The 22944-nt window shown below is 45.1% G+C and overlaps 1 protein-coding gene across 1 annotated transcript in view; it reads left to right on the plus strand.

Moving 5' to 3' along the window:
• The first annotated feature begins 282 nt into the window (after positions 1-282).
• Positions 283-22944, plus strand: part of MACROH2A2 (macroH2A.2 histone) — a 47599-nt gene continuing 24937 nt past the window's right edge. Inside the window, exons 1-2 of the mRNA XM_012762633.3 lie at positions 283-680; positions 20978-21208. Coding sequence (XP_012618087.1) covers positions 21037-21208 — 172 coding nt within the window. The 5' untranslated portion in view covers positions 283-680; positions 20978-21036. The remainder of the gene's footprint in view (positions 681-20977; positions 21209-22944) is intronic.

Genomic DNA, 22944 nt, shown 5'->3' on the forward strand with positions numbered 1-22944 from the left:
TATAAAAAGCCGACAGGCATGGGTATAAATTCTCAGTCCTTGTGGCCGTGACCGCCCTATGCTATCTTCCTCCCAGTGATGGACACAAGCGTTAATGTAGTTGCTATTATTTAAGGACACAAGAACATTGAAAGTGGCATTTTTCCGCTTTCACCATCTACGACTCTGCCCAGAACTGCCAGATGAACGCCCACGCCACCTTCTCCCACCAAAGGTGGATCCGGCTAACAGGAGGCTCTGGGTGGTGACCACAGCGCCCGCGTGCCCAGCTCTGGGGAGAGCCTCCCCGTAGCGAGCGGCCCCCCGCGCACCCGACAGACCCGCCAACTGCGCGGAGGCCGCGCGGCTTCGTCGTTCATGCTCCTGAAGGACAATAGCTCATCAAGCCCCACCGAAAGCCCCGGACCCGTCGCGGAGCCTGGGCTGGCGGGGGATGAGGCTGAGCGACTCCTCCTAGAGGTGGTTATGTGGAGAAGGAGCAATCCCTTCTCCCTCCTCCTCCTCCCCCCGCTACTATCCGCGGCCCAGGGAACTGCCGCTTGCCGCCATTGACACGCACAGATAGAACCCAAAGAAAGGCAAAGAGTCCTGCCCGGCACCGGCGCCGCGCGGGCCGAACCTGCGCCGAGGAGGGGCGCGCGGAGGGCACCGGGCGCCCGGAGCAGGCGGCGCAGCACCAGGTGAGCCCGCCATGGCGATGGCATTATTGTTTAGGGGCTCCGGGCTCTGGAAACAAAACGCGCCGCCGGGGCAGTGCAGGGGCCGGAGAGAACCTCCCCTGCCTCTTCCCGGAGCCCCTGCGGGCGCACCCCCGAGAGCCGGCCCATCCCCTGCAAGAAAAAAATTAATACATCAAGCCGCCCAACTTGCTCCTCCAGGAATAAAGGGGGGCTTGGTAAAAGAGCGGTAAAATTCCCGCGGCCGGCGAGGGGCCGGGGCATCTGGGGCAGTGAGGGAGGGAGGAAGCAGGGATGCGGGGTCCAGCGGCGGGCCCGGGCGAGGCTGGACCCGCAGGAAGCGCAGGGCTCCTGGGGATGCGGAGTTTGGGGCGCAGAGGAGGGAGGGGGAGGCGCCCGGCCACCGAGGGGGACTGGGCGGGGGCGGGGGCCGAGGGAGCCGGGGCAGGGCCGCTCGGGGGCCTGCTAGGGTGCCCGGTGGGCGCCGGCGGCTCCGGGCTGACAATGGAGGGGCGCGGAGGGAAGAGACCGGGGTCCCGGGGCGGGCCCCGCCGAGGAAGGTCAGGCCGGGGACGCCGGGCGGCGGAGGGAGGGCCGGGGCTGCCGCGCGGCCACCTGAGCGTCGCCGGCGGGCGTGCGCCCCGGGCCGGCGCGGAGGAGGGCGCGGGGCCGGGCACTCCCCTCCGGTTCCCTTTCCGGGGCGCCCGGTGCCGACGCGCGCTGCGCTTTCGCTGGCAAATGGCGGACCCTCCGCGGCTCGCCCGGGCAGCCCGGCTTCCCGCTTTGCGCGGGAAAATAATAATAATGATAATAATGATGAAAAAGAGAATAAAAGTAAAGTGGCTGCGGCGCAGGAAAGGGCTGTGCCGGGCGCCGGGCGCGGTGCGTGTCGCGCGCGGGGCGCGGCGGGCGGGGACCAGCCCTGCCTCCCCCGCTCCCAGCCCGCGATCCGCGCACCCTGGCCCGGCCTCGCCAGCCTCCCACTTCGCCCCCGTGGGTGTCCTCCCCCGCCTTTCCTCCTGGGGGCGCCCTCAGCTCCTGCCCTCTTTGTTCCTCACAACAATGGCCAAAGGGGCATTGGTCCCCCAGGGCCAAAGGACCCTCCTCCTCCAGGAGTTTCCTGGCGAGTGAAATGGGCTACCGTGGGCCTGATATAGGCCTGGTTATTGGCGGGTTTTTTTTCCGCATCGGCCCCAGGATGGGGTGAAGGGATGAAGAAATGGGCTGAGAAACCAAAGGCCCGTCCCTGAGTGTTTGAGGGGGTGCAACGGGAACCCCGGCTCCGCAGCCCTGTTTGTGAGGGCAGTTCCCGTGTTACCACAGCGCTGGGGAACTGAGGCGTCGGTCCAGACTCTGTCCTGCTCAGGGGAATTCAAAACAAGGACCCAGTTCTCAGTCCCACAGACCCCAGGACCCCCAAGGGGCCATCAATACACCGTGGCGAATGGTTTTCTCATTTGTGTTTGTTTTGAAATGCAATTGTACCCTCACTGGGCTGCACAGTTGCTACTGAAACGGTTCAATAGGTGAGAGAAAAAGAAAACATTATTAAGAGCGAGAGTGTGTCTTCATTTATGTTGTTTTGAAATACAGACTAAGCTACACGAAATTCTCAATTTGTTTTAAAACTCTTCTTATTTTCAAACCAAAAGTTCAGAGCTCCAAGATTTGGAACCATGCTGGTGATTTTTAGAATTGCTTTAGCCCGAGATTATCATATAAATAAATATAGGCACTGCCCGGTGGAACCGTTTATCTTGAATAGCATAATTCACATCTTTAAAACGCCCCTTTCCTGTATCCAGAGTTCCTTTTAAAATATGTCCAATTTTCCTCTCCTCTGGTTTTCCTACCGTGTCACAGTTCCACCTCACCTGGATCCATTCATAGCCAGACTTTATACATTACTGATGGTTTCCTCTATTTCAAAACTCTATGAAATAATTTACCTCCTTGGATCCAGAATGTCCCAAAGATTCTGACCCTATTCCCTCTCCATTCCATCCTCTGTCTTGTTCCCAGGGTTTTTGAGGCGCCTGTGGTCTGCTGTTTCCCAGTGGGTGGGACACCCTGCTAGCTATTGTTTGAGGCAACCTCATCTGTTTTCATTGCCTCCTGCCAGCAAAGCAGGAGGTGAACCCTGTCTTAGGCAACTTAAAATGAAAGATATCTTTATAACTTGTTCAGGGGAGGGATGTGCAGAAATTCAACCAACTTTCTTAAGAATGTCTTTTATTCTTAAGAAATAACCTCAAAGTTAGATAGAGTCTTGGTAGATGCTTTTGAAAAGTGTGTATTGCGCAGAGATGAGCACAGAATTTGTGGTCAGAGACCATTCAACGAACATGTACTGAGCACCAATTCTTAAACACCTCTGGATGGGGAAAGAAATGAAAGAAAATATGAAGAGGTCATGGGCCCTGCTCTCATAGAACTTACAGCCCCTAAGCTTGGGAGAGAAAATATAAATGCAGGTAAAACAAGGTAAAAAAGTTATTTTGGCAAGCTAGTGGGAAAATAGGTACTTTAATATACTGCTGACAGGTGTGCGCATTGATATAAGCAATTTGGAAGGCAGTTTGGCACTATTAAATTAATAATGTACACATTCTGTGACTGAGCATTCCATTTCCTGGTACATAGCCTAAAAATGTAGGCATACACGAGCTCAGCATGTATAATGATGTTTATTGCAGAGTTTTAGTAGTTGTGAAATTGGAAACAACCTAACAACTGTCAATAGCAAGTTGCTAAACAACTCGGGTACATCTATCCCCTGGAATATTAGGCAGCAGTTAAAAAGAATGAAGCAAATCTATATATACTGAGACAGAACAAGATCACCAAAATATACCATTAATGAAAAAAGCAAATTGCATAACAGTACATACTATATGGTACTATAGATATAAAAACAAAATAAAGCTATAAATCTCTACAAGAAAAATGCATACATAAATGGATAGAAAATATGTAGAAGAAGATACCTACTAAAAGAGACAAGAATTGGAGGAATTGTCAAGAAGGGCTTGAGTCATATCATTATTCATACCCATCTGTAACCATTGTTACAATATTTGGAATTTTATAATTTGAATTAATTATATATTGATTGGATAACTAAATGCAACTAGTAATTTAAAGGTGACTGATAATGTATAATGAAAGTCACAAATAAAATGCTTCAACAATTTTTAAAGAGAGAAGAGAATTTTAGACTGGAAGAGAGGAAATTGGGCTAGGCTTCCTAGACAGTGTCACGGGATTTGGATGGGGAAGGGGCAAAGGAACAAGGCAGGTGGGAAGAAGCTTGATGCAGATGCTGCATGACTATGGAAAGTGCCTTGCAAGGCTGAGGGCCCTGGCCTGCCCTGCTAAGATTCAGGTTGAAGGGTAAACTAGAAGAATGCTCAGAATTTCTTTCTTTCATTGCTATGATTCTGTGACTAACTTAAAGTATTATAGATATGTAGAAGAAAGAAAAAAAATTAGCCAATAGAGAAGTATATGAATTCTAATATGGTATTGAAAGATGGTATTTTAAAAAAGGAATGTAGTGAAAGCTTGAAGGTGGGGATTTTTTTTTCCTCCTGAGTACACACTGGGATGTATATTGGGAATTAGATTGGAGAGAAAAATAAATATTTGAGAAGATATTTCATTTCCCAAAAAACCCACAAAGGGAACCTAAAAATGCTTTTGAAACAAAATATTTAAGACTGGTTTCATTTACTCATTCACTCACTTAAGGAATTTTTATTGAACGTCAACTGTGTACCTAACAGTCTGCTAGGTGCCTTTGGGGCTGAAACTCGCAACAGCGTATAGGAAAAACAGCCCAGACCAGGGTTCCAGAAATTGAGATAAGAGGGCTGGTTCTAGGGCGAGTCTCACACAGATTGTGTGGCTATGGACAAGTCATTCAATGACCACTCCCCCTTCCAAGACACACCTTTCATTGTGGCAAAAATTAGGAGAGGGGGTGTAAAATGATTGATCACTCAAGTCCCTTTCAGTCCTAGATTATAATTTTGTGAAATCCTATGATCCCAACATTGCAGTGATTGTGAATTCCCAGGAAGATGGAATTTGGAGAGAACAGGATAAGACTGGTGGGGGAGGGGGGAGAATGGTCCAAAAGTGCCCAGCCTTGGGAAAAACAAAAGCATTCGCTGTCATGAGAATTCTCAGTAGATCATGTGGCTGTCTGTGTTTTCCCAGAGTTCAAATTTCATTACCACCCCTTTACCCTAGCTCCTCGATCAACCAGGAAAGTGGAAAGACACTGCTGAGTTTTAAGCCTACATTATCATACACACAACTTCAAGCACTATAATATTATAGTAGTTGATTTTGCAACAGAGGGACAAATAGAAATATGCCCAAGAAAATGTTAGGCTGCATTCTGCAAAAATAGTTCTCTAGAATGGTTTTTCTTATGGAAATAAATCATAATAGTTAATGTTTATTAAGCGTCTATTATCTGCCAGGTCTTGTTCTAAGCACTTTTTATATATTAACTCATTTAATTCTGACAACAGCCGATAGGTAGGTATTATTATCATACCCATCTCACAGAAAAGAAAAGAGAGGTTAAGAATGTGCCCAGAGTCACCGCAGGAAGGACTGCAGCCCTGGCAGCCTGACTACGTACATGCTTATGTCCACGTGATGAAAACAAGGAGCTACCAGCATTTCAGTGATTCTCAGACTGTTCATTTTAATATTAGTGTATATGAATTTTTATTTTCAAAACTCCTTATTTACATCACTATTTTATCTGTGTATGACAAACGAAAGATAAAGAATATCTGATTGAGCCACATAACACTGTACTTGAAACCGTCTTGTCACAAAGTATTAAATAAGATGGATTTGGTGGTTGCTCGGAAGCCCGTACTGTTCATTTATCCATCTCACCATCCATCATACTTTGCCCAATTTATTTGACTGGCATTGCCAATTTGGACTTGGAATGGAGTAAGTAATTCAAGTCAAACTTCATGCTTTGACAGAAATGTGTGTGGAAATAGGCATAGACCACCGGCTTGGGACCCTTTCCTCCAGTTGATTCTACGATGTCAGAAGAATTAGCTACAGTGACCGTACTTTTTAACCCAAAATTACAATACATGACCTAACCAAAGACTTGGGCGTTGTTTCTCAGTATGAGAGGCTGTCCTGATGCCAGAGTTTAAATGCCTAAATTGGGGTATTTCCATGACAGCAGGGCAAAAAGTAGAATAATAAAATTAAACTCACCCTGGAACCTAGTCCCTGAGTTTACTGGGTAACACTGCCAATGGTGTATCTACAGAATTTTGTAATGTATTTTGAGCTGCCTTCACTGCTCAATAACACCATTAAAATTAAGTAGTGGTGGTGGACCACAAAGAGGTAAATTCCAATAGCTTATGCAATATGCAACATAAACATTTAGGTCAGATGATAATTCACTAGGTTTCCCATCAGAGTGGTAAACTTCCAAAGTGAGCAGTCTTGCAGAATCTCAATGAAGTGGCAGTTGACTCAAACGTCACCACCCCCGAAACCACCACCACTAAACTGAATTTCCACCTCAGTTATTCTGTAGTGAGCAATGTAGATCGTTGCCTTGGGGTGGAGAAAAGGCGGTCCTAGAAACAAAATAAAAGCAGATCTTTCAGGTCCAGTTTTTCTTTACTGTGATTTATTATGAGTGATGAAATAGTGACTTCAAAGGAGAAATCTCTGGGCTCGGGAAGAGGGACATTTTGAGCATTTCATGGACAGCAGCATCTCACAGGTGGGAAAGGATGTCAGAGGCCACCTGGTGCAGTGGTTCTCAGGTGGAGCTCCATAGTGCCCAGGGCTCCTCGGGGACGCAAGGCAGGAAAGGTGGGGACCAAGCCATCAAAATTCCCGGCAACTCCTCACTCCAAGCAATACAGCTCCCTTTTCATCAGTTTTGTATATTAGAGCTCCTGTAAATTTCTGTTTAAGCAAAAGTGGAGTTCTGGGAAAAATCTATTGATTTGTCAGCCGGGCACGGTGGCTCATGCCTGTAATCCTAGCTCTCTGGAAGGCCGAGGCGGGAGGATCGCTCAAGGTCATGAGTTGGAGACCAGCCTGAGCAAGAGCGAGACCCTGTCTCTACTAAAAATAGAAAGAAATTAATTGGCCAACTAAAAGTATATAGAAAAAGTTAGCCGGGCATGGTGGCGCATGCCTGTAGTCCTAGCTACTCGGGAGGCTGAGGCTGAATTGCTTGAGCCCAGGAGTTTGAGGTTGCTGTGAGCTAGGCTGATGCCATGGCACTCTAGCCCGGGCTACAGAGTGAGACTCTGTCTCAAAAAAAAAAAAATCCTATTGATTTGTCTAAGGGCCACAGCTGGTCAGTGCAGAACTGGGTCCCCCTCCCCTCAGTCCATGCACCTTCCGTTCTAACACCACCATGCTTCTTTGGGGTTTATCAGGTTTCCCCCACAGAGGGAATGGTGTTCGTGGCCAGTAGCAGCCCTCAGCTGGTGCAGCCAATGCAACGTGCCAGCGTCCAGGAGCTATGGGGGACCCACACACTCATAACCAGGGAATGACAGCCACTTGTGCCCACAGAGTAGCCTGAGGACTGACAGTAAGGAAAATGGGATAGGGAGGCGCAGGCGGGAGAAAGAGAGAGGACGAGGGGTTCCAGAGCAGCTGCCCAGCAGACATGGATGTCTCCAGAAGCCCATGGTGGATCAGGCACACCAGGGGCTGCAATCCACCTGCTGTCTGGACTGGTACACTGTACACCCAACTCCCAGAGGGCGCTCCCGCCGCATCCTCTCATCCCCACCTGAAAAGCTCATCTTGGCTCGGACAAAACCAGTCCCCTGCTTGGAGAGGTAAACATGCTGCTACTTATAACAATAAAGTGCACTACTAATTTGAAACTACTAATTTGTTTGTTTTGAGAGAGTCTTGCTCTGTCGCCCAGGTAGAGTGCAGTGGTATCATCATGGCTCACTGCAACCTCCAACTCCTGGGCTCAAGGGATCCTCCTGCCTCAGCCTCTAGAGTAGCTGGGGCTATAGTCATGCGCCACCATGCCTGGCTACTTTTCTATTTTTAGTAGAGACAGGGTCTCTCTCTTGCTCAGGCTGGTCTCAAACTCCTGAGCTCAAGCAATCCTCCCATCTCAGGCTCCCAGAGTGCTAGGATTACAGGCGTGAGCCACCGTGCCCGGCGTGAAACTATTATTAGATTCGAGGAAACAAGATAGTTTGCCCACTGTTCCTATTTGTCAATTCTCAAATAACAAAAAGAGAAGAGACCAGGCTGGACCTAGTGAGGGTATTATTTTAATTTTGTTTTCCATGAATAAATAGATTGGGAAGGCAAACCAGTTCATTTTCTTCTGGGGTGCATTGCTGCTTTTTTTTAAGAGATGGGGTCTTGCTCTGTTGCCCAGGCTGGAATGCATTGGCGCAATCATGGCCTCCAACTCCTGGGCTCAAGTGATGTTCCCACCCCAGCCTCCTGAGTAGCTTGGATTACAGATGTGAGCCACTGCACCCGGCTGGGGTGCATTACTAACTCAGATTCAAAGAAAACTAAAATTACTTTTATTCATTTCTTATCCAACTAGTATCATAGGTGGCCAAACATATTTATACTAGAAAATAGCATAAGGCTAATAAGGAAGAAACAAACTTTCTGCTTTTCTCTTTGAAAAAAAAAATAGCTAAGATTCCAGAAAGACAACAAAGCACATTATAAAGTCTCAGCTTGGCTGGGCACGGTGGCTCACACCTATAATCATAGCACTCTGGAAGGCAGAGGTGGGCAGATCACTCAAGGTCAGGAGTTCGAAACCAGCCTGAGCAACCCCATGTCCACTAAAAAATATATATATAACAAATTAGCCAGGCATGGTGGCGCATGCCTGTAGTTCTAGCTACTCAAGAGGCTGAGGCAGCAGAATTGCTTGAACCCAGGAGTTTGAGGTTGCTGTGAGCTAGGCTGACGCCACAGCACTCTAGCCTGGCAACAAAGTGAGACTCTGTCTCAAAAAGTCTCAGCTTACTGCAGTGGCAGCAGATATTCTAAGTCCATGCCATGTACGCCTCCATCTCTTCTCCCCAGCTCCCGCCATAGGGCGAATGAATGACCACACATTCTCTGCCTCTGAATTACAAAGAATGCGCTGGCAGTTGAGCTCCCCACTCCACAATATGACTTGCAATACTTTTTAAAAGAGAATGATTTGTTATCCAATAGTATAATTTAAATAAATTGCATTAATGCTTGGTTCTAACGTTCATGGTTGGTTAATTTGGTTAATTTGATCTGCGTGTCATTTTGATTAAATTGCATTTGATATAGCTCTTTACATTATAAATTGTTAATGTGCTTTAACATATATGATGATCAAATTATTGACTGTTCTCATTCACTGAAAGGTGGCCTTGGAAGAAAATGGTTTGGAAAGTATTACTTGTGCAATAATGACTTGCTCTTAGAGCTCATAAATGGAAGTGTAATAGAGCAAGTGATTTAGCTAGTATTACTGAAAATGGTTTTTACAGCTACAAAATAATGCTAACAAACTATTATTATTTTAATACAGTACTTAGGGGTAACACACCAAAATATATTATAATTCTATTAGGTGTGAGGCTAAGAGATTTTTTTGCACCCTTTAAAATATATTTCTATATATAGTTAATATATTTATATTGAATTCCCTTATTTCCTACCTAGTTTTGTTTTATTTCATCTCATTTTATTCTCCCAAAGGATAGTTTTAAACTGACAAAGTAAAGATACCTCACTGCAGTGTCTCCATCATTTTTCATAAATATTTACAATATAAAATATTTCTAAGCACATAGGAACTAAAGATACTACAGGTTAGTGGTATCCTAGAGACTAAAAATGAGTAAATTGGATAAATGTCAGCAATTTTAAAACAGTACACGAGTCCATTAGGGATGGCACTGAATTCTGTGTTTGTGAACATTTCCCAAACAGTATTTAAAGTTTTTTTAAAATTCAGTTCCATCATTAAAAACCTATAAGACCTCTTATTTCTGGATTTAAGATAATATATATATGAAAGCATTTTGATTTGTATACTTCCGAAGAGAATGATCTCAAAAGAGTACTTTAAAATAAGCTGTCTTGTAATTCTAGATCAAAGTGGCTCATCAGTGCAACCAAACCTCACCTGCGACACACTGGCCTATAATCATTGCTCCCAATCCTTAAATTACTGACTGCTGTCTCTTTCTAAAAGCCTGTTTGCAGAAGCTTGACTGTAGAAAAAAAAATGGTCATTGAAGTCAAGATGCCGGAGGCTTCTGATGGACCATCTTGCTGATTGGACGAGAGTTTGTCGTGGTCCTCATCAGTATACAAAAAATAAAAACGTCAACAAGTTGTTTGAGGCATAAAAAAATGGTTCCCTCTCGATCAGCTCTTTATACTTGCAAACAGACGTGCTTGAATTAAAAGAAAATATGGATCTAAAGAAACCAGACTATTTTGTCTTTTGTGAAGGCAGGCAGTATATTAAAGTTTGCTGTTTCTCATCAAAAGCAATTCCATCAATAAGGGCAAATGTTTAGAGTTTTTCCTTTCTTTCTTCTCCTTCCTTCTGGGATTACAGTATAATTTTGAATACTGTTTATGGGAACCCCATATGCTAAGATTGTGCAAATACAGACACACTGAGTTGGATTCCGTTAATGAGTTTTATGCAGTTTCTTGATACAACATTCTATATTCTTCAGCTGTCTTAAGACCAGTTAGTTTTCAGTTACTCACCTGGTGATGAAAGTGATCTTAATTTTTTAACATGACATTATTACTCAATTATAAAACAGCTGAGCTATTTCTTACCAGCATACTCATTTCTAGGTGCATCCACAAATGAGGTTTGTTAAGATGTTAAATTAAAATGGCATTTTCAATTTCCAGTTCAAAGTGATGGACTGAGCACCTAGGCTTTCCTTCCACCCCCTCCTTCTCTAGAGCCTACAGAGGTAACAGTAAAGAAAGACAAAGAAAATAAACACCGAATAACAGAGGGGCAAGGGCTGGTGTTGGTCATCAGCAGACAGAAGTTTTTGTGAAACTTCCAGAAGACTGAAAGTACATGGGAACATGGGAACTGTGTCTCAGGGGAATACACGAACGAAGAATAAAAGCAAGAGGGAGGCCGGGCGCAGTGGCTCATGCCTGTAATCCTCTGGAAGGCCGAGGCGGGCGGGTTGCTCAAGGTAAGGTGTTCAAAACCAGCCTGAGCAAGAGCGATACCCCATCTCTACTATAAATAGAAAGAAATTAATTGGCCAACTAATATATATAGAAAAAATTAGCTGGGCAGGGTGTCACGTGCCTGTAGTCCCAGCTACTCGGGAGGCTGAGGCAGGAGGATCGCTTGAACCCAGGAGTTTGAGGTTGCTGTGAGCTAGGCTGACGCCACGGCACTCACTCTAGCCTGGGCAACAGAGTGAGACTCTGTCTCAAAAAAAAAAAAAAAAAAAAAGGCAAGAGAGAAGTGGGGACTCCCTGGGGGTCTGTCTCCAGGACTGCTGTGAGAACTGGCCTGTCTCTGTCTCCCCCCTACTGGAGAAGTTTCTGGCAGGCTGGTGTTTATCCCTGAAGCTAACAATCTGAGGGCTCCTCTCTAAAGAAATCGAACAACTACAGGGCACATATAGAATTTCTAGGATAGATAGGACTCCACAAAATAAAGCTCCTCCTTCTGGCATTTGAGGGTTCTCAGTTCCTAACTGGGCACCCTAAGGCGATGCCTGCTAATTGGCATGCCCTGTTCACACGCCCAGATGTCCCAAACAGGTTAAGGAAAGCTCTTCTATCTACCTACAATGATCAACCTTGTCCTTCATTCTTAAATACAAACGCATAACCAAAGATCGCCAGACACTTAAGAAAAGCCAACATGAGAGGCAAAGATGAACATAAATAAATAAATACAACAGTCTGGGCATGGTGGCTCGTGCCTATAATCCTAGCATCCCAGGAGGTCGAGGAGGGAGGATCGCTTAGGTCAGGAGTTTGAGACCAGCCTGAGCAAGAGCGAGACCGCCACACACACCGTTTCTACTAAAAATAGAAAAAATTAGCTGGACAACTAAAAACGAAAAAATTAGCCAGGCATGGTGGCGCAGGCCTGTAGTCTCATCTACTCGGGAGGCTGAGGCAGGAGGATTGCTTGAGCCCAGGAGTCTGAGGTTGCCGTGAGCTAGGCTGACACCATGGCACTCACTCTAGCCCAGGCAACAGAGTGAGACTCTGACTCAAAAATAAATAAATAAATAAATAAATAAATAAATAAATACAACAGCTGCCTGATGAAGCAATTTAGAGAACAGGAGATAACTAACACATTCTAATTAGTTTCAGAGAGATTCGGAGACATTGAGCATTCATAAAAGAACAGGATGCTATGAAAAAGGAATAATCTGAGAACAAGAAAGAGTTTCTTGGAAATTAAAAATATGATTACCAACATTAAATATTGAAAGAACTAAAGAAAAAAATAGAAGAAAAAAGTCAAGAGACTTTAAGGAGCAATCTGGGAGATTCAACAGCTGGTTTACAGGCATCTCAGTAAGAGACAGAGGGAGAAGTGGGAGAAATAAAGGAATGGGAGATAAACAGATGCATGAGTTTTCAGATTGAGCCGGAAGGCGGGTGGGACATCAACAACTTCAAAACGTTGAAGGAAATTGATTTTGACACTAAAAATGATATAACCCACTAAATGATGATTCAAAAACCATTCAGTAAGACAGTTCTGTTTGTGTAAGAACATAAAGCGTACTGTTTCTGAGGAGTTACACAAAGTGGAGACCAGCAAAACAAAGGAGAAAACCAGGAAAGGAAGTCATAGGACCCACAGCTGTTAACCACCGGCTAAAACAGCTTCCATGGAGCTGTTTGCAACCTGGAGCTGGAAGTCAGAGGGCCTCAGAAATAAGCCCCCGCAAAGGGTTCTCTGGGAAGTTAGTGATCTCCACAAAGAGCAATGGGATTGGGAAGCTGGGTGATTTCTGAAGATATGGTGAAGGCACATTTTTTCTTTTATCAACAAGAACAAAGAAAGATGCAGTCCATGTTTCTATTCCTGGATTTTGTATTTAGGAATTTGCCTGCTTGCCTGCCTGCTTGCTAAACTTTATTTGTAACCCCAAAATCAATACTTGAGGCCCTTTTGTGGTCATTCAAGGATATATACATGCACATGGCAGCAAAAAATCTTAGGCACCCCAGGGTCACATTCCCAGCTGAGGGACTGGGTGACACTCTGCCTTCTTGTTCCAGCTCTCATGCATAAACAAGTGCCCTCTCCATGCTCTATTTAGTTTTTCATGTTTTTCACGTTTTTGTGCTGTTTGTTTGGCGATTTTGCTGTTTAAAATGGCCGCCAGCTACAGTGCTAAAGTGCTGTCTAGTGTTCCTAAGTGCAGGAAAGCTATGATGTGTTTTATGGAGAAAATACATGTATTAAGAAGCTTTGTTCAAGCACAGATTATAGTGCTGTTGGCCATGAGTTCAATCTTAACGAATCAGCCATATCTGTAAGGTGTCTTTAAATAGAAACACATAAACAAGGGCGAGTATTATTCGGTTGATGAATGCTGTACACCAGGACTGTTGCAGGAACCTAACCCGGTATTTCCCCTAGGAGCAATGGCTCGGTATTCGCTAATTCTGTGTTTCCAGCTACTTTGGAGAACATAACTACCCACATAGTAAGAATCAACTGTAGTTAGTATCTTCAGGGCTTTGGAGGGGAAGCTATACAACAAAGGCATGGTCCAAATGTGAAGCTAAGTAAAATGTGGCATGGTTTTGAACAATAGGTTTTCAGAACAAAGAAAATCCATTCTTGATACGAGGACGCAAGGTTCTAACGCTGGGCCACAGAGGAGGGATGCTGGCACCACACTCGATTCTTCAGGGAGCGGTATTTACAAAGTCTTCGCCACCTAAACGCTGCCTGTTGGCATTTAACTTTCAAAATAAATCTAGGGACAAAATGTGGACAATTTCATAGTGATTATAAAATGTATCTGTTATGAACCAGGACAGTGGAAAACGTAGAAGACGGAGGCAGAACTAGGGAGGTGAGGTACAGAGGAGAGGACCAGGGGAAGATTAGGGTGCTTATATCTTCACCTCATGTGACAGTGACATGAGTGACAATGCCCAGAGTCGAACGGAGTCAGGAGTGGAGACCAAAGTGTACAATATTATTGAAAGTCTCCAAGGCAATCCGTGGAGGAAATGAAAATATAACTGTCAATAATTGAAAAAGGGAGGAGAAAGGTATCTTAAGGTCTCAATCTTCCTAATCATAAATAGAGACTAACAGTGAGAACAGATTGAGAAGTAAAGGCATAAACGCTCGAGTTTTGGAGGTAGCCACCAGAAAATATTTTTAAAACTTGTTACATGGGCCAGGCATGGTGGCTGACGCCTGTAATCCTAGCACTCTGGGAGGCCAAGGCGGGAGGATTGCTTGAGCCCAGGAATTTGAGATTGCTGGAGCTAGGCTGATGCCACAGCACTCTAGTTGGGGCAACAGAGTGAGACTCTGACTCAAAAAAAAAAAAAAACAAAAAAAAAAACCTTGTTGCATGTATTGTCTCTGGAAGTGAGATTGGGGATAGTAAGTAAGGGTGGAGTGACAGGGTGACGGACTGTTACTTTTCATTCTATGCATTTCTGTACTTTTTGCTTTCTTTTGCTATATGCAAGTATTGCTTATGTTTAAAGATCAACTCAAAATTTTTAAATAACTTCTTTAACTTTTATATTTTCCTTGCTTCATGGACACCTTGAGCAAGATATAAGAAGTATAGGTTTAAGCTTGTTGGGGGTGGGCCCTCACAAAGAAATTTCCAAACTGTCTCAGTACACTGAGTCCTTAGTGTCTGAATCATGTGTTCTCCAAGCCACTAGGCCAGAAGAATGCCTGTCAGTTCCATATATGAAGTGGTTAGGTCCAAATAACTCAATAAGCATTTACATCCTAACATGGTACTAGCTGTCTGAAAGAACAATACACTTGATTTAAAAGGAAAAAATACTTTTATTCTATTCTTAAATAACTGTAATATGGTACAAATAGGATGTGTGGACCGGGCACAGTGGCTCATGCCTGTAATCCCAGGCATTGGGAGGATCACTTGAGGTCAGGAGTTTGAGACCAGCCCGGGCAACACAGCAGGATCCCATCTCTACAAAAAATTAGCCAAGCATGGTGGCATGCATCTGTAGTCCTAGCTACTGGGGAGGGAGGCTGAGCCACAAAAATCACTTGAGCCTGGGAGTTGGAGGTTGCAGTGAGCTATGATCTCACCACTGCATTCCAGCCTGGGCAACAGAGCAAGACCCCATCTCAAAAAAAAAAAAAAAAAAAAACCAAAATACAAAAACCAAATAGAATGTGTGCACCTGTTGGTTCTCAAACTTTGGAATCAGATTGAACACTACCATCATTATTCTCTGTTCCATATTGATTTCACCCAGCACTTGCTTTTAATCATAGCACCAGCCAAAAACTCAGCTTAAAAAAAAAGGGCAGCATCAAAAGAAACAGTGGAATGTACTGCTGAAACTGTGAACTGTTGTGAGCTGGTAGTGGTGGGGTCCAACAGCAGTCAAATATCACTGCATTTACTATGAAAACTTAAACCTTCCTGTAGTGCTCCTATGGGTTTGCTGATTGCTCCAGGGTACCCTGGTGCACAGTTTGGGAACCATGGCTCTAGCATCTATTTGAAAGTTTGTTATGGTCTGTTATGCAACTTCATTGGAAAATATTTGAAGACATGGGTCATATATATTCCACAACATCTAATGTAGTTTCTTGTTCAATAATAAATGCTCCATAAATACTCTCTTTCATTGAATCTCTGATGGCATCGATTGCCAAGATGCATACCGATTTCTAGACATAGTAAAACGTTTTTTTTTTTTAAGTGCATCATAAAATCAGTGAAATACAGTAGTTATTTGAATAGTCTGGTGTGAGTTTATTGCCCGTGTCTGAGTCAGTGCTACAATTTAATATTTACCCAGTGTTATCTATAAAATCTAACTCGTCGGTGTCATTTACAGGCTTAAAACCTGATCCTAGAAATAAATCCTAAAACAACAGAGTGTGAACAGCCCCCTTCCCAGCACACACACACAACACCAGGAAAGCCTCTAGCTGGCTTCATCCTTGACATTAGTCATTCTCTAGCTGTTTTGTTTGAAAAAAAATGAGTGTATTTATGAGTGTGTGTATGTTTGTGTTTGTGTGTGTGTGTGTGTGCAGGTTGGTATTCCTGCCCTTGTGGCATTTGTGCCTTGTGCATCGTCCTCTGGTGGGAGAATGCTAGGGGGAGATGATGACCAGCCAACACACACCGTATCCAGAGGGCATGTCCACCCTGTGATGGGCTTTTTAGGGGTTTTCATGGCAACCAGACTTAGTAATTTCCCCCCTGACCCCTCTTACCAGTAACTGAAAAAAAAGCATATAATTGGCTTAGTGGAGTCGCTAGTACATCTTTATGAGCCTGCATAGGCTCTTAACTCTTTAGAATCAACTTCTTGAAAGGGACTAAGCTTCTTTTCCAAAATAATTTTAAAGTGCATTTCAGAAAAATCAGAATGTTTAAGACCAGGACAACTTTAAGGGCCAATTAGCCACCTCCCCTGCTATGCAGATGAGGTCACTGGGGCCCAAAGGAATGACATACGAACTCACATAACTACAGTCATGCATTGCTTAACGAGGGGGATATATTTTGAGAAATGCGTGGTTAGGCAATTTCATTGTCCTGTGAACATCATAGACTGTACTTGCACAAACCTAGACAGCACAGCGTCCTACACATGTAGGCTATATAGTATAGCCTGTTCCTCCAGAGGTCCCCGACCTTTTTGGCACCAGGGACCGGTTTCATGGGAGACAGTTTTTCCATGGACTGGGTTTGGGGATGGTTTGGGGATGATTTTGCAGCGCCGTTCCTCAGTGCTGCCATCACCACCTCAGCTCCCCCTCAGATCATCAGGCATTAGATTCTCATCAGGAGCATGAACCCTCCATCCCCTGAATGCCCAGTTTACAGTAGGGTGCATGCTCCTGTGAGCGCGCCCTAATGCCCTAATGCCCTAATGCCATTGATGATCTGACAGGAGGCAGAGCCTATTTGGTGATTCAAGAGATGGGCAGCGGCTATAAATACAGATGAAGCTTTGTGCACCTGCGGTTCACCTCCTGCTGTGTGCGCCCCCATTCTTAAGTTTTATGGAAGACAATTTCTCCACAGACAGGGGCATGGAAGCTCTGTGGCCAGTCCCTAACAGGCCACAGCCTGGTACAGGTTCGTGGCCCCAGGGTTGGGGACTGCAGCTGTAGGCAACTGTGACACAATGGTAAGTATTTGTGTATGTAAACATAGAAAAGGTACAGTAAAAATATGGAATAATTCACTTCTGAAATGTACCTAAAAAAAAAAAAAAATATGGAATAAAACTGGTCCATCTGTGTAGGGTACTTACCATGAATGGGGCTTGCGGGACTGGAAGTTGCCCTGGGTGAGTGAGTGAGTGGTGAGTGAAGGTGAAGGCCTAGGACGTTACTGTCCACTACTGTAGGCTTTATAAACACTGCACACTTAGGGTACACTAAATTTACTTTAAAAATTTTTTTCTTTCTTTATTAATAAATCAACCTTAGCTTACTGTACATTTTTTACTTTATAAACTTTTTAACGTTTTAAAACTTTTGAGTCTTGTAATAACACTCAGCTTAAAACAAACATGTGTATGGATTTATAAAAATACTTTCTTTATATCTTTTTAAGCTTTTTCCTATTTTTTTTTTCACATCAGAGTCTCACTCTGATGCCCAGGCTAGAGTGCCGTGGCGTCAGCCTAGTTCACAGCAACCTCAAACTCCTGGGCTCAAGTGATCCTCCTGCCTCACCCTCCCGAGCAGCTGGGACTACAGGCATGTGCCACCATACTCGGCTAATTTTTTCTATATATTTTTAAATGGCCTATTAATTTATTTCTATTTTTAGTAGAAATGGGATCAGGCTCTTGCTCAGGCTGGTTTCAAACTCCTGACCTCGAGCAATCCGCCTGCCTAGGCCTCCCAGAGTGCTAGGATTACAGGCATGAGCCACCTCGCCCGGCCACTTTTTTCCTATTTTAATTTTTTTTTTTTTTTTTTACTTTTTAAACAATTTGTTAAAAACTAAGACACAAACACCACATTAGCCTAGGCCTACGCAGAGTCGGGATTGTCAATATCACTGTCTTCCACCTCCACACCTTGGCCCACTAGAAGGTCTTCAGGGCAGTAGCTCACGTGGAGCTGTCATCTCCCGAGCTAACAGTGCCTTCTTCTGGAATACCTCCTGAGGGACCTGCCTGAGTCTGTTTCACAGTTAGCTTGTTTTATTTATTTATTTATTCATTTATTTATTCATTTATTTATTTATTTTGAGACAGAGTCTCACTGTGTTGCCCAGGCTAGAGTGAGTGCCGTGGTGTCAGCCTAGCTCACAGCAGCCTCAAACTCCTGGGCTCAAGCGATCCTCCTGCCTCAGCCTCCCGAGTAGCTGGGACTACAGGCATGCGCCACCATGCCCTGCTAATTTTTTCTTTTGTATATATATATTTTTAGCTGGTCAATTAATTTCTTTCTATTTATAGTAGAGACGGGGTCTCACTCTTGCTCAGGCTGGTTTTGAATTCCTGACCTCAAGCAGTCTGCCTGCCTCGGCCTCCCAGAGTGCTAGGATTACAGATGTGAGCCACCAGGCCCGGCCTTAGCTTGTTTTAAATAAGTAGGAGAGGTACATGCTAAAATAAAGATTAAAAGTACAGTAAATACTTAAACCAGTAGCATAGTCATTTATTATCGAGTATTACACACTGTACACAATTGTATGTGTGAGGCGTTCACGTGACTGGCAGCGCAGGAGGTTTGTTTACACCATCATCACCACAAACGTGAGCTTTTAGGTGCCTTGTGCTGCACCATGAATGCATCGCTAGGTGATGGGAATCTTTCAGCTCCATTATAATCTCATGGGACCACCGTGGTATATGCAGTCATTATGGGGCACATGCTGGTAGTTAGGTAAAGTGGGGCATGCCCAGGGCTTCCTGCTCAGTCTTTTCCTCTATACCAAGAGCTACCTCCATTTTGGTCACCACCACCCGGCTAGCAAACGCATACGGCGTGAGGACTGGGACCACCTAACATCACTGCGTCCCCCGTGCCCTGGAATTGTGCTGACAGCAGGTAGCAACGCCTGACCTAAGTTCCCTCGACATGTACTGATGGTTGTCCTGCAGTATGTACTTGCTTCCTCATAACGGACATTGTACTTGTCCTTATAGAGGACATCTATAAGAGAATTTGGGAGAGTGAGCAGCCTCAGACAGTGGAGGCACAGGAAATGTGGAGAATCTTGTTTCTTCCACAGAAGAAACCGGCAACGTGATAAAACAATACAGCAATACTTTTCATCCCTGTGCCCTGATGTTAAAGGGATAATATTGTAAGAGGCTGTTTTCTCATCTTTGCTTGTACTTAACTGATGAATACCCACATCCTTTGCTAGCAAAACGACATTTAAAATAGGAGAGTAGAAAGTACATATGAGCATTTTAAAATAATGAATGTGAAGTATGTACCCAAATGTCCCAAACTCATTCCTGAATCACTTACCTTGGGGATAGGTGGGTGTTGAGAATGGACTCTTGCTAATTCCAGAGTTTTTATATAAAACTCCCTGGTAATAATGAAATTGTCAGACACTTAGAATATTGAACTCTGTGTCCCCTCTTTCATCCAGATTAAATAAATCCCAGTTTTGTATCTACTTCATGTTAGCCATACATTCATGGGTCACTTCTTTCCATCATATTTTTAGCCACTTTCATGAGCCTTTTCTCTGCCAAGGTGGCCGTTGGTAAGGTGACCTAAACAAAACTTGAGACAGCTGCCTCAACGGATAGAACCAATCTCAATTTTCTTCTGACTTTCTCATTTGCCATCTCCAGAGGAAATGGCCCCTGGGAAGGCCGTTGCCCTTGGGGAAGGGAGCTTCGGTTTATTGACACATTTCCTAGAAAATGTCTCTTTCCTCTTCTTTGGTCCTGCTTGTTTGTCCTTTGTAATTCACTTTTATTTATTGCAGATTACATTCCATCCGTCGGTCGCAGCCCTCCCTCCACCAGCAGATCCAGCGGGCCGGAGCTCTGTGACAGCTCTCTGCATTATGGTTGGGTTTGCACAGGTTTTGTCCAGGCAGATGCAATTATTTTATCTTCACCCAAAAGACAGCCTCCTTGAGGAACAGTGAATTATGCACGTGTCTCTTGGAACATTGTTCTGAAGTCCCCTCTTTGTGCTGACTCCGAAGTTTCTCCCCCAAATCAACCTGGATTCCCCATGCCAGGGAGCAGAAGATCGAGCTGCATCCTGCCTTTCCATTCGCTATGCATGGTGACGGCATGAGCATATTCGATAAAACTGCCTTTTCTGGCCTGTTTCCGTATAGGATGCTACATTACTGGAGAACTTAGAAAAGTGTTTCCATCTGGGAAATAACACCTTGGCTTTGAATTACGTTGGTCAGATCTGACCATTTTGATGGACGTAGTCACATGGGCAGAGAGGATCTGTGCTAGTTTTCTAGTTGTTGCTGTAACAAATTACCCCAAACGTAGCGGCTTAAAAACAATCAGATGTATTCTTTCACAGTTCTGGGGTTAGAAGTCTGAAATCCTGGCCCAGTCTCACTGGGCCAAAGTGAGGCTGGCCCCATGTGGCTGGTTCATCCGTCCCTCTTCTTCTGCGGGAAGAACCTGTTTCCTCCTGTCCTCGCATCTCTTCCTCTGATCTCCCGCCTCCCTCTTTTAAGGACCCTGGCAATTACATTGGGCCCAGCCAGATAATCCAGGATAATCTCCCCATTTCAAGATCCTTAATATAATCACATCTGCAAAGTCCCTTTGTCATTTAAGGTGACATTCCAGTGACAGTTTTCTATGGCCTTTCCTGTTGGGCTGGTTTGGTGGGGGAGAGATGTTTGTGGTGGGCTTGCCGACGCCCTTCAAAGACCCCACACCTGACTCCCTGCCTGCTGCACCTGGCACAGCAGCCAGGTCTCACCTGCCTCCTCGGCGCAGTCGGCATGTCACAGTGGTGCCCAAGGGCCACACCACTGTGTCTAAGGTGTTTGCCACCCCCACCCTTCCTTAACTCTGTCTTCTGTCCTTTCCAGCATTGTGTTAGTGCCGGGAGGCCACCGTGTCAGCAAGCTGAAAGGGAAACTGAGGCAAGATGTCGGGCCGGAGCGGGAAGAAGAAAATGTCCAAGCTGTCCCGTTCAGCCAGGGCCGGTGTCATCTTCCCGGTGGGGAGACTGATGCGTTACCTGAAGAAAGGGACATTCAAGTACCGGATCAGCGTGGGCGCCCCCGTCTACATGGCGGCAGTCATCGAGTATCTGGCAGGTAACTCGAACACGCAGAGGAGACCACCCGCTCCCAGATACCCCCCCTCCCCCAGGTCCCTCTTTCAGGCTGGGGAGGGATGCTCTGAGTCCCCCTGTGGCTGGGTCAAGGCTACTGTGGGTGGCCAGTGGCCTGCTTGACTGAGATCAACTTCTGCAGGCCTTAAGGAGGGAGGGAGGACAGGTGATCGGCATGGGAGGCAGAGAACCCACAACCAAGTGGCTCTTCTAGACCAGCCCCGAAACAGCAACATGCAAATGCAGTAGATAAATACGTAGGCTGCTGAAGAAGAGAAACTGCAGGAAGAATGGGGGAGTTCATATTCATTTCGTAAAAAGGGGTGTTCACTTTGCATCAAATTCTTTATTAAACTTCAGTTTTCCTGGTATGTGTAAACCAGGACTCAGTGTCCATAAATAACATTCATGCAAACCTCAAAAGCATCTCCGTGTGCTTCCCTGAAGCCAATGCAGTGCTCCCATCTTGCTCTCCTTTACTGAGATGGTGCTCTGACTACCAAGGATGCATAGGAAATAGTTTCCCGTGTTTGTTGATACATTTTTTCTTTTTTACTAAAAGATGAGATTTTTGCTGTGTGTTGTTCATCTATTTGAGTAACTTTCTATTTAGCTTTTTTAATGTTCTCCTTTTACACTATCGGGGATGCTGTTTTAGAAATACATATATAAATAAAATATATAAAATATATGTAAATAAGTGTGATTTAGTTCCTTGTAGGGTCATTTTAGCCATGAGCAACAATGTCTGTAACTTTGCCCAAGGTTAACAAGTTCCAGATTCCCCCGACACCAACGTTAAGTCCCTTGATAATCCTAGCACTCTGGGAGGCCAAGGCGAGTGGATCGCTCAAGGTCAGGAGTTCGGAACCAGCCTGAGCAAGAGCGAGACCCCCCCCCCATCTCTAATAAAAATAGAAAGAAATTAATTGGCCAACTAATATATATATATAGAAAAAATTAGCCTGGCATGGTGGCACATGCCTGTAGTCCCAGCTACTCGGGATGCTGAGGCAGAAGGATTGCTTGAGCCCAGGAGTTTGAGGTTGCTGTGAGCTAGGCTGACGCCACAGCACTCACTCTAGCCTGGGCAACAAAGTGAGACTCTGTTAAAAAAAAAAAAAAAAAAAAGTCCCTTGATAAGTCCACCAGGTTAAAAAGCACAACCTCCCAAACTGTCTATCCCTGGGAAGCTGAGCCCCTCAGCATGGAATCCCCCAGGGATGTGGCAGGGCTGTCCCTGCTTCTGTCCCCAGGCTCCTCTTCCCTCCTGGCTCTCCCTCAAGAGCAATCTCGTCCCCCTCATTCGCCACCCAGTCCTGCTCTGCCCTCTTAGGCCCCACTGCTCTCCAGTCAGCTTACTGATGAGAGGTTTGCCTTGACCCCACGCATGGAAACGTTCTCCTCCCTGGCGTTTCAATCAGGCAGACCTCGGCATCTCGAGCCTGTCTCTTGTGAAGTGAAAGGCTTGTTCCTGGGCTAAAAGGCTTTCGGGTGCTTTGGGGGGCTGCAGAGAGGGCTGGAGGGCTCTGAAACTGAATCCTCTCAAGTGCTATACTCCAAAGTGGCGTGGGTCACCAGGGCATCTTGTTGACAAGGGCTAGGGTGGGAACTGAGACTCTGCTTTCTCACGAGCTCCCAGGTGCTGCTGCTGCTGGTCCCAGGACCACACTGTGAGTAGCAAGACCATAGCCAGTCTTCAGCCGCCAGCCTAAGGAC

The sequence above is a fragment of the Microcebus murinus genome, chromosome 14 (assembly GCF_040939455.1).
Source record: "Microcebus murinus isolate Inina chromosome 14, M.murinus_Inina_mat1.0, whole genome shotgun sequence".
Classification (NCBI taxonomy): domain Eukaryota; kingdom Metazoa; phylum Chordata; class Mammalia; order Primates; family Cheirogaleidae; genus Microcebus; species Microcebus murinus.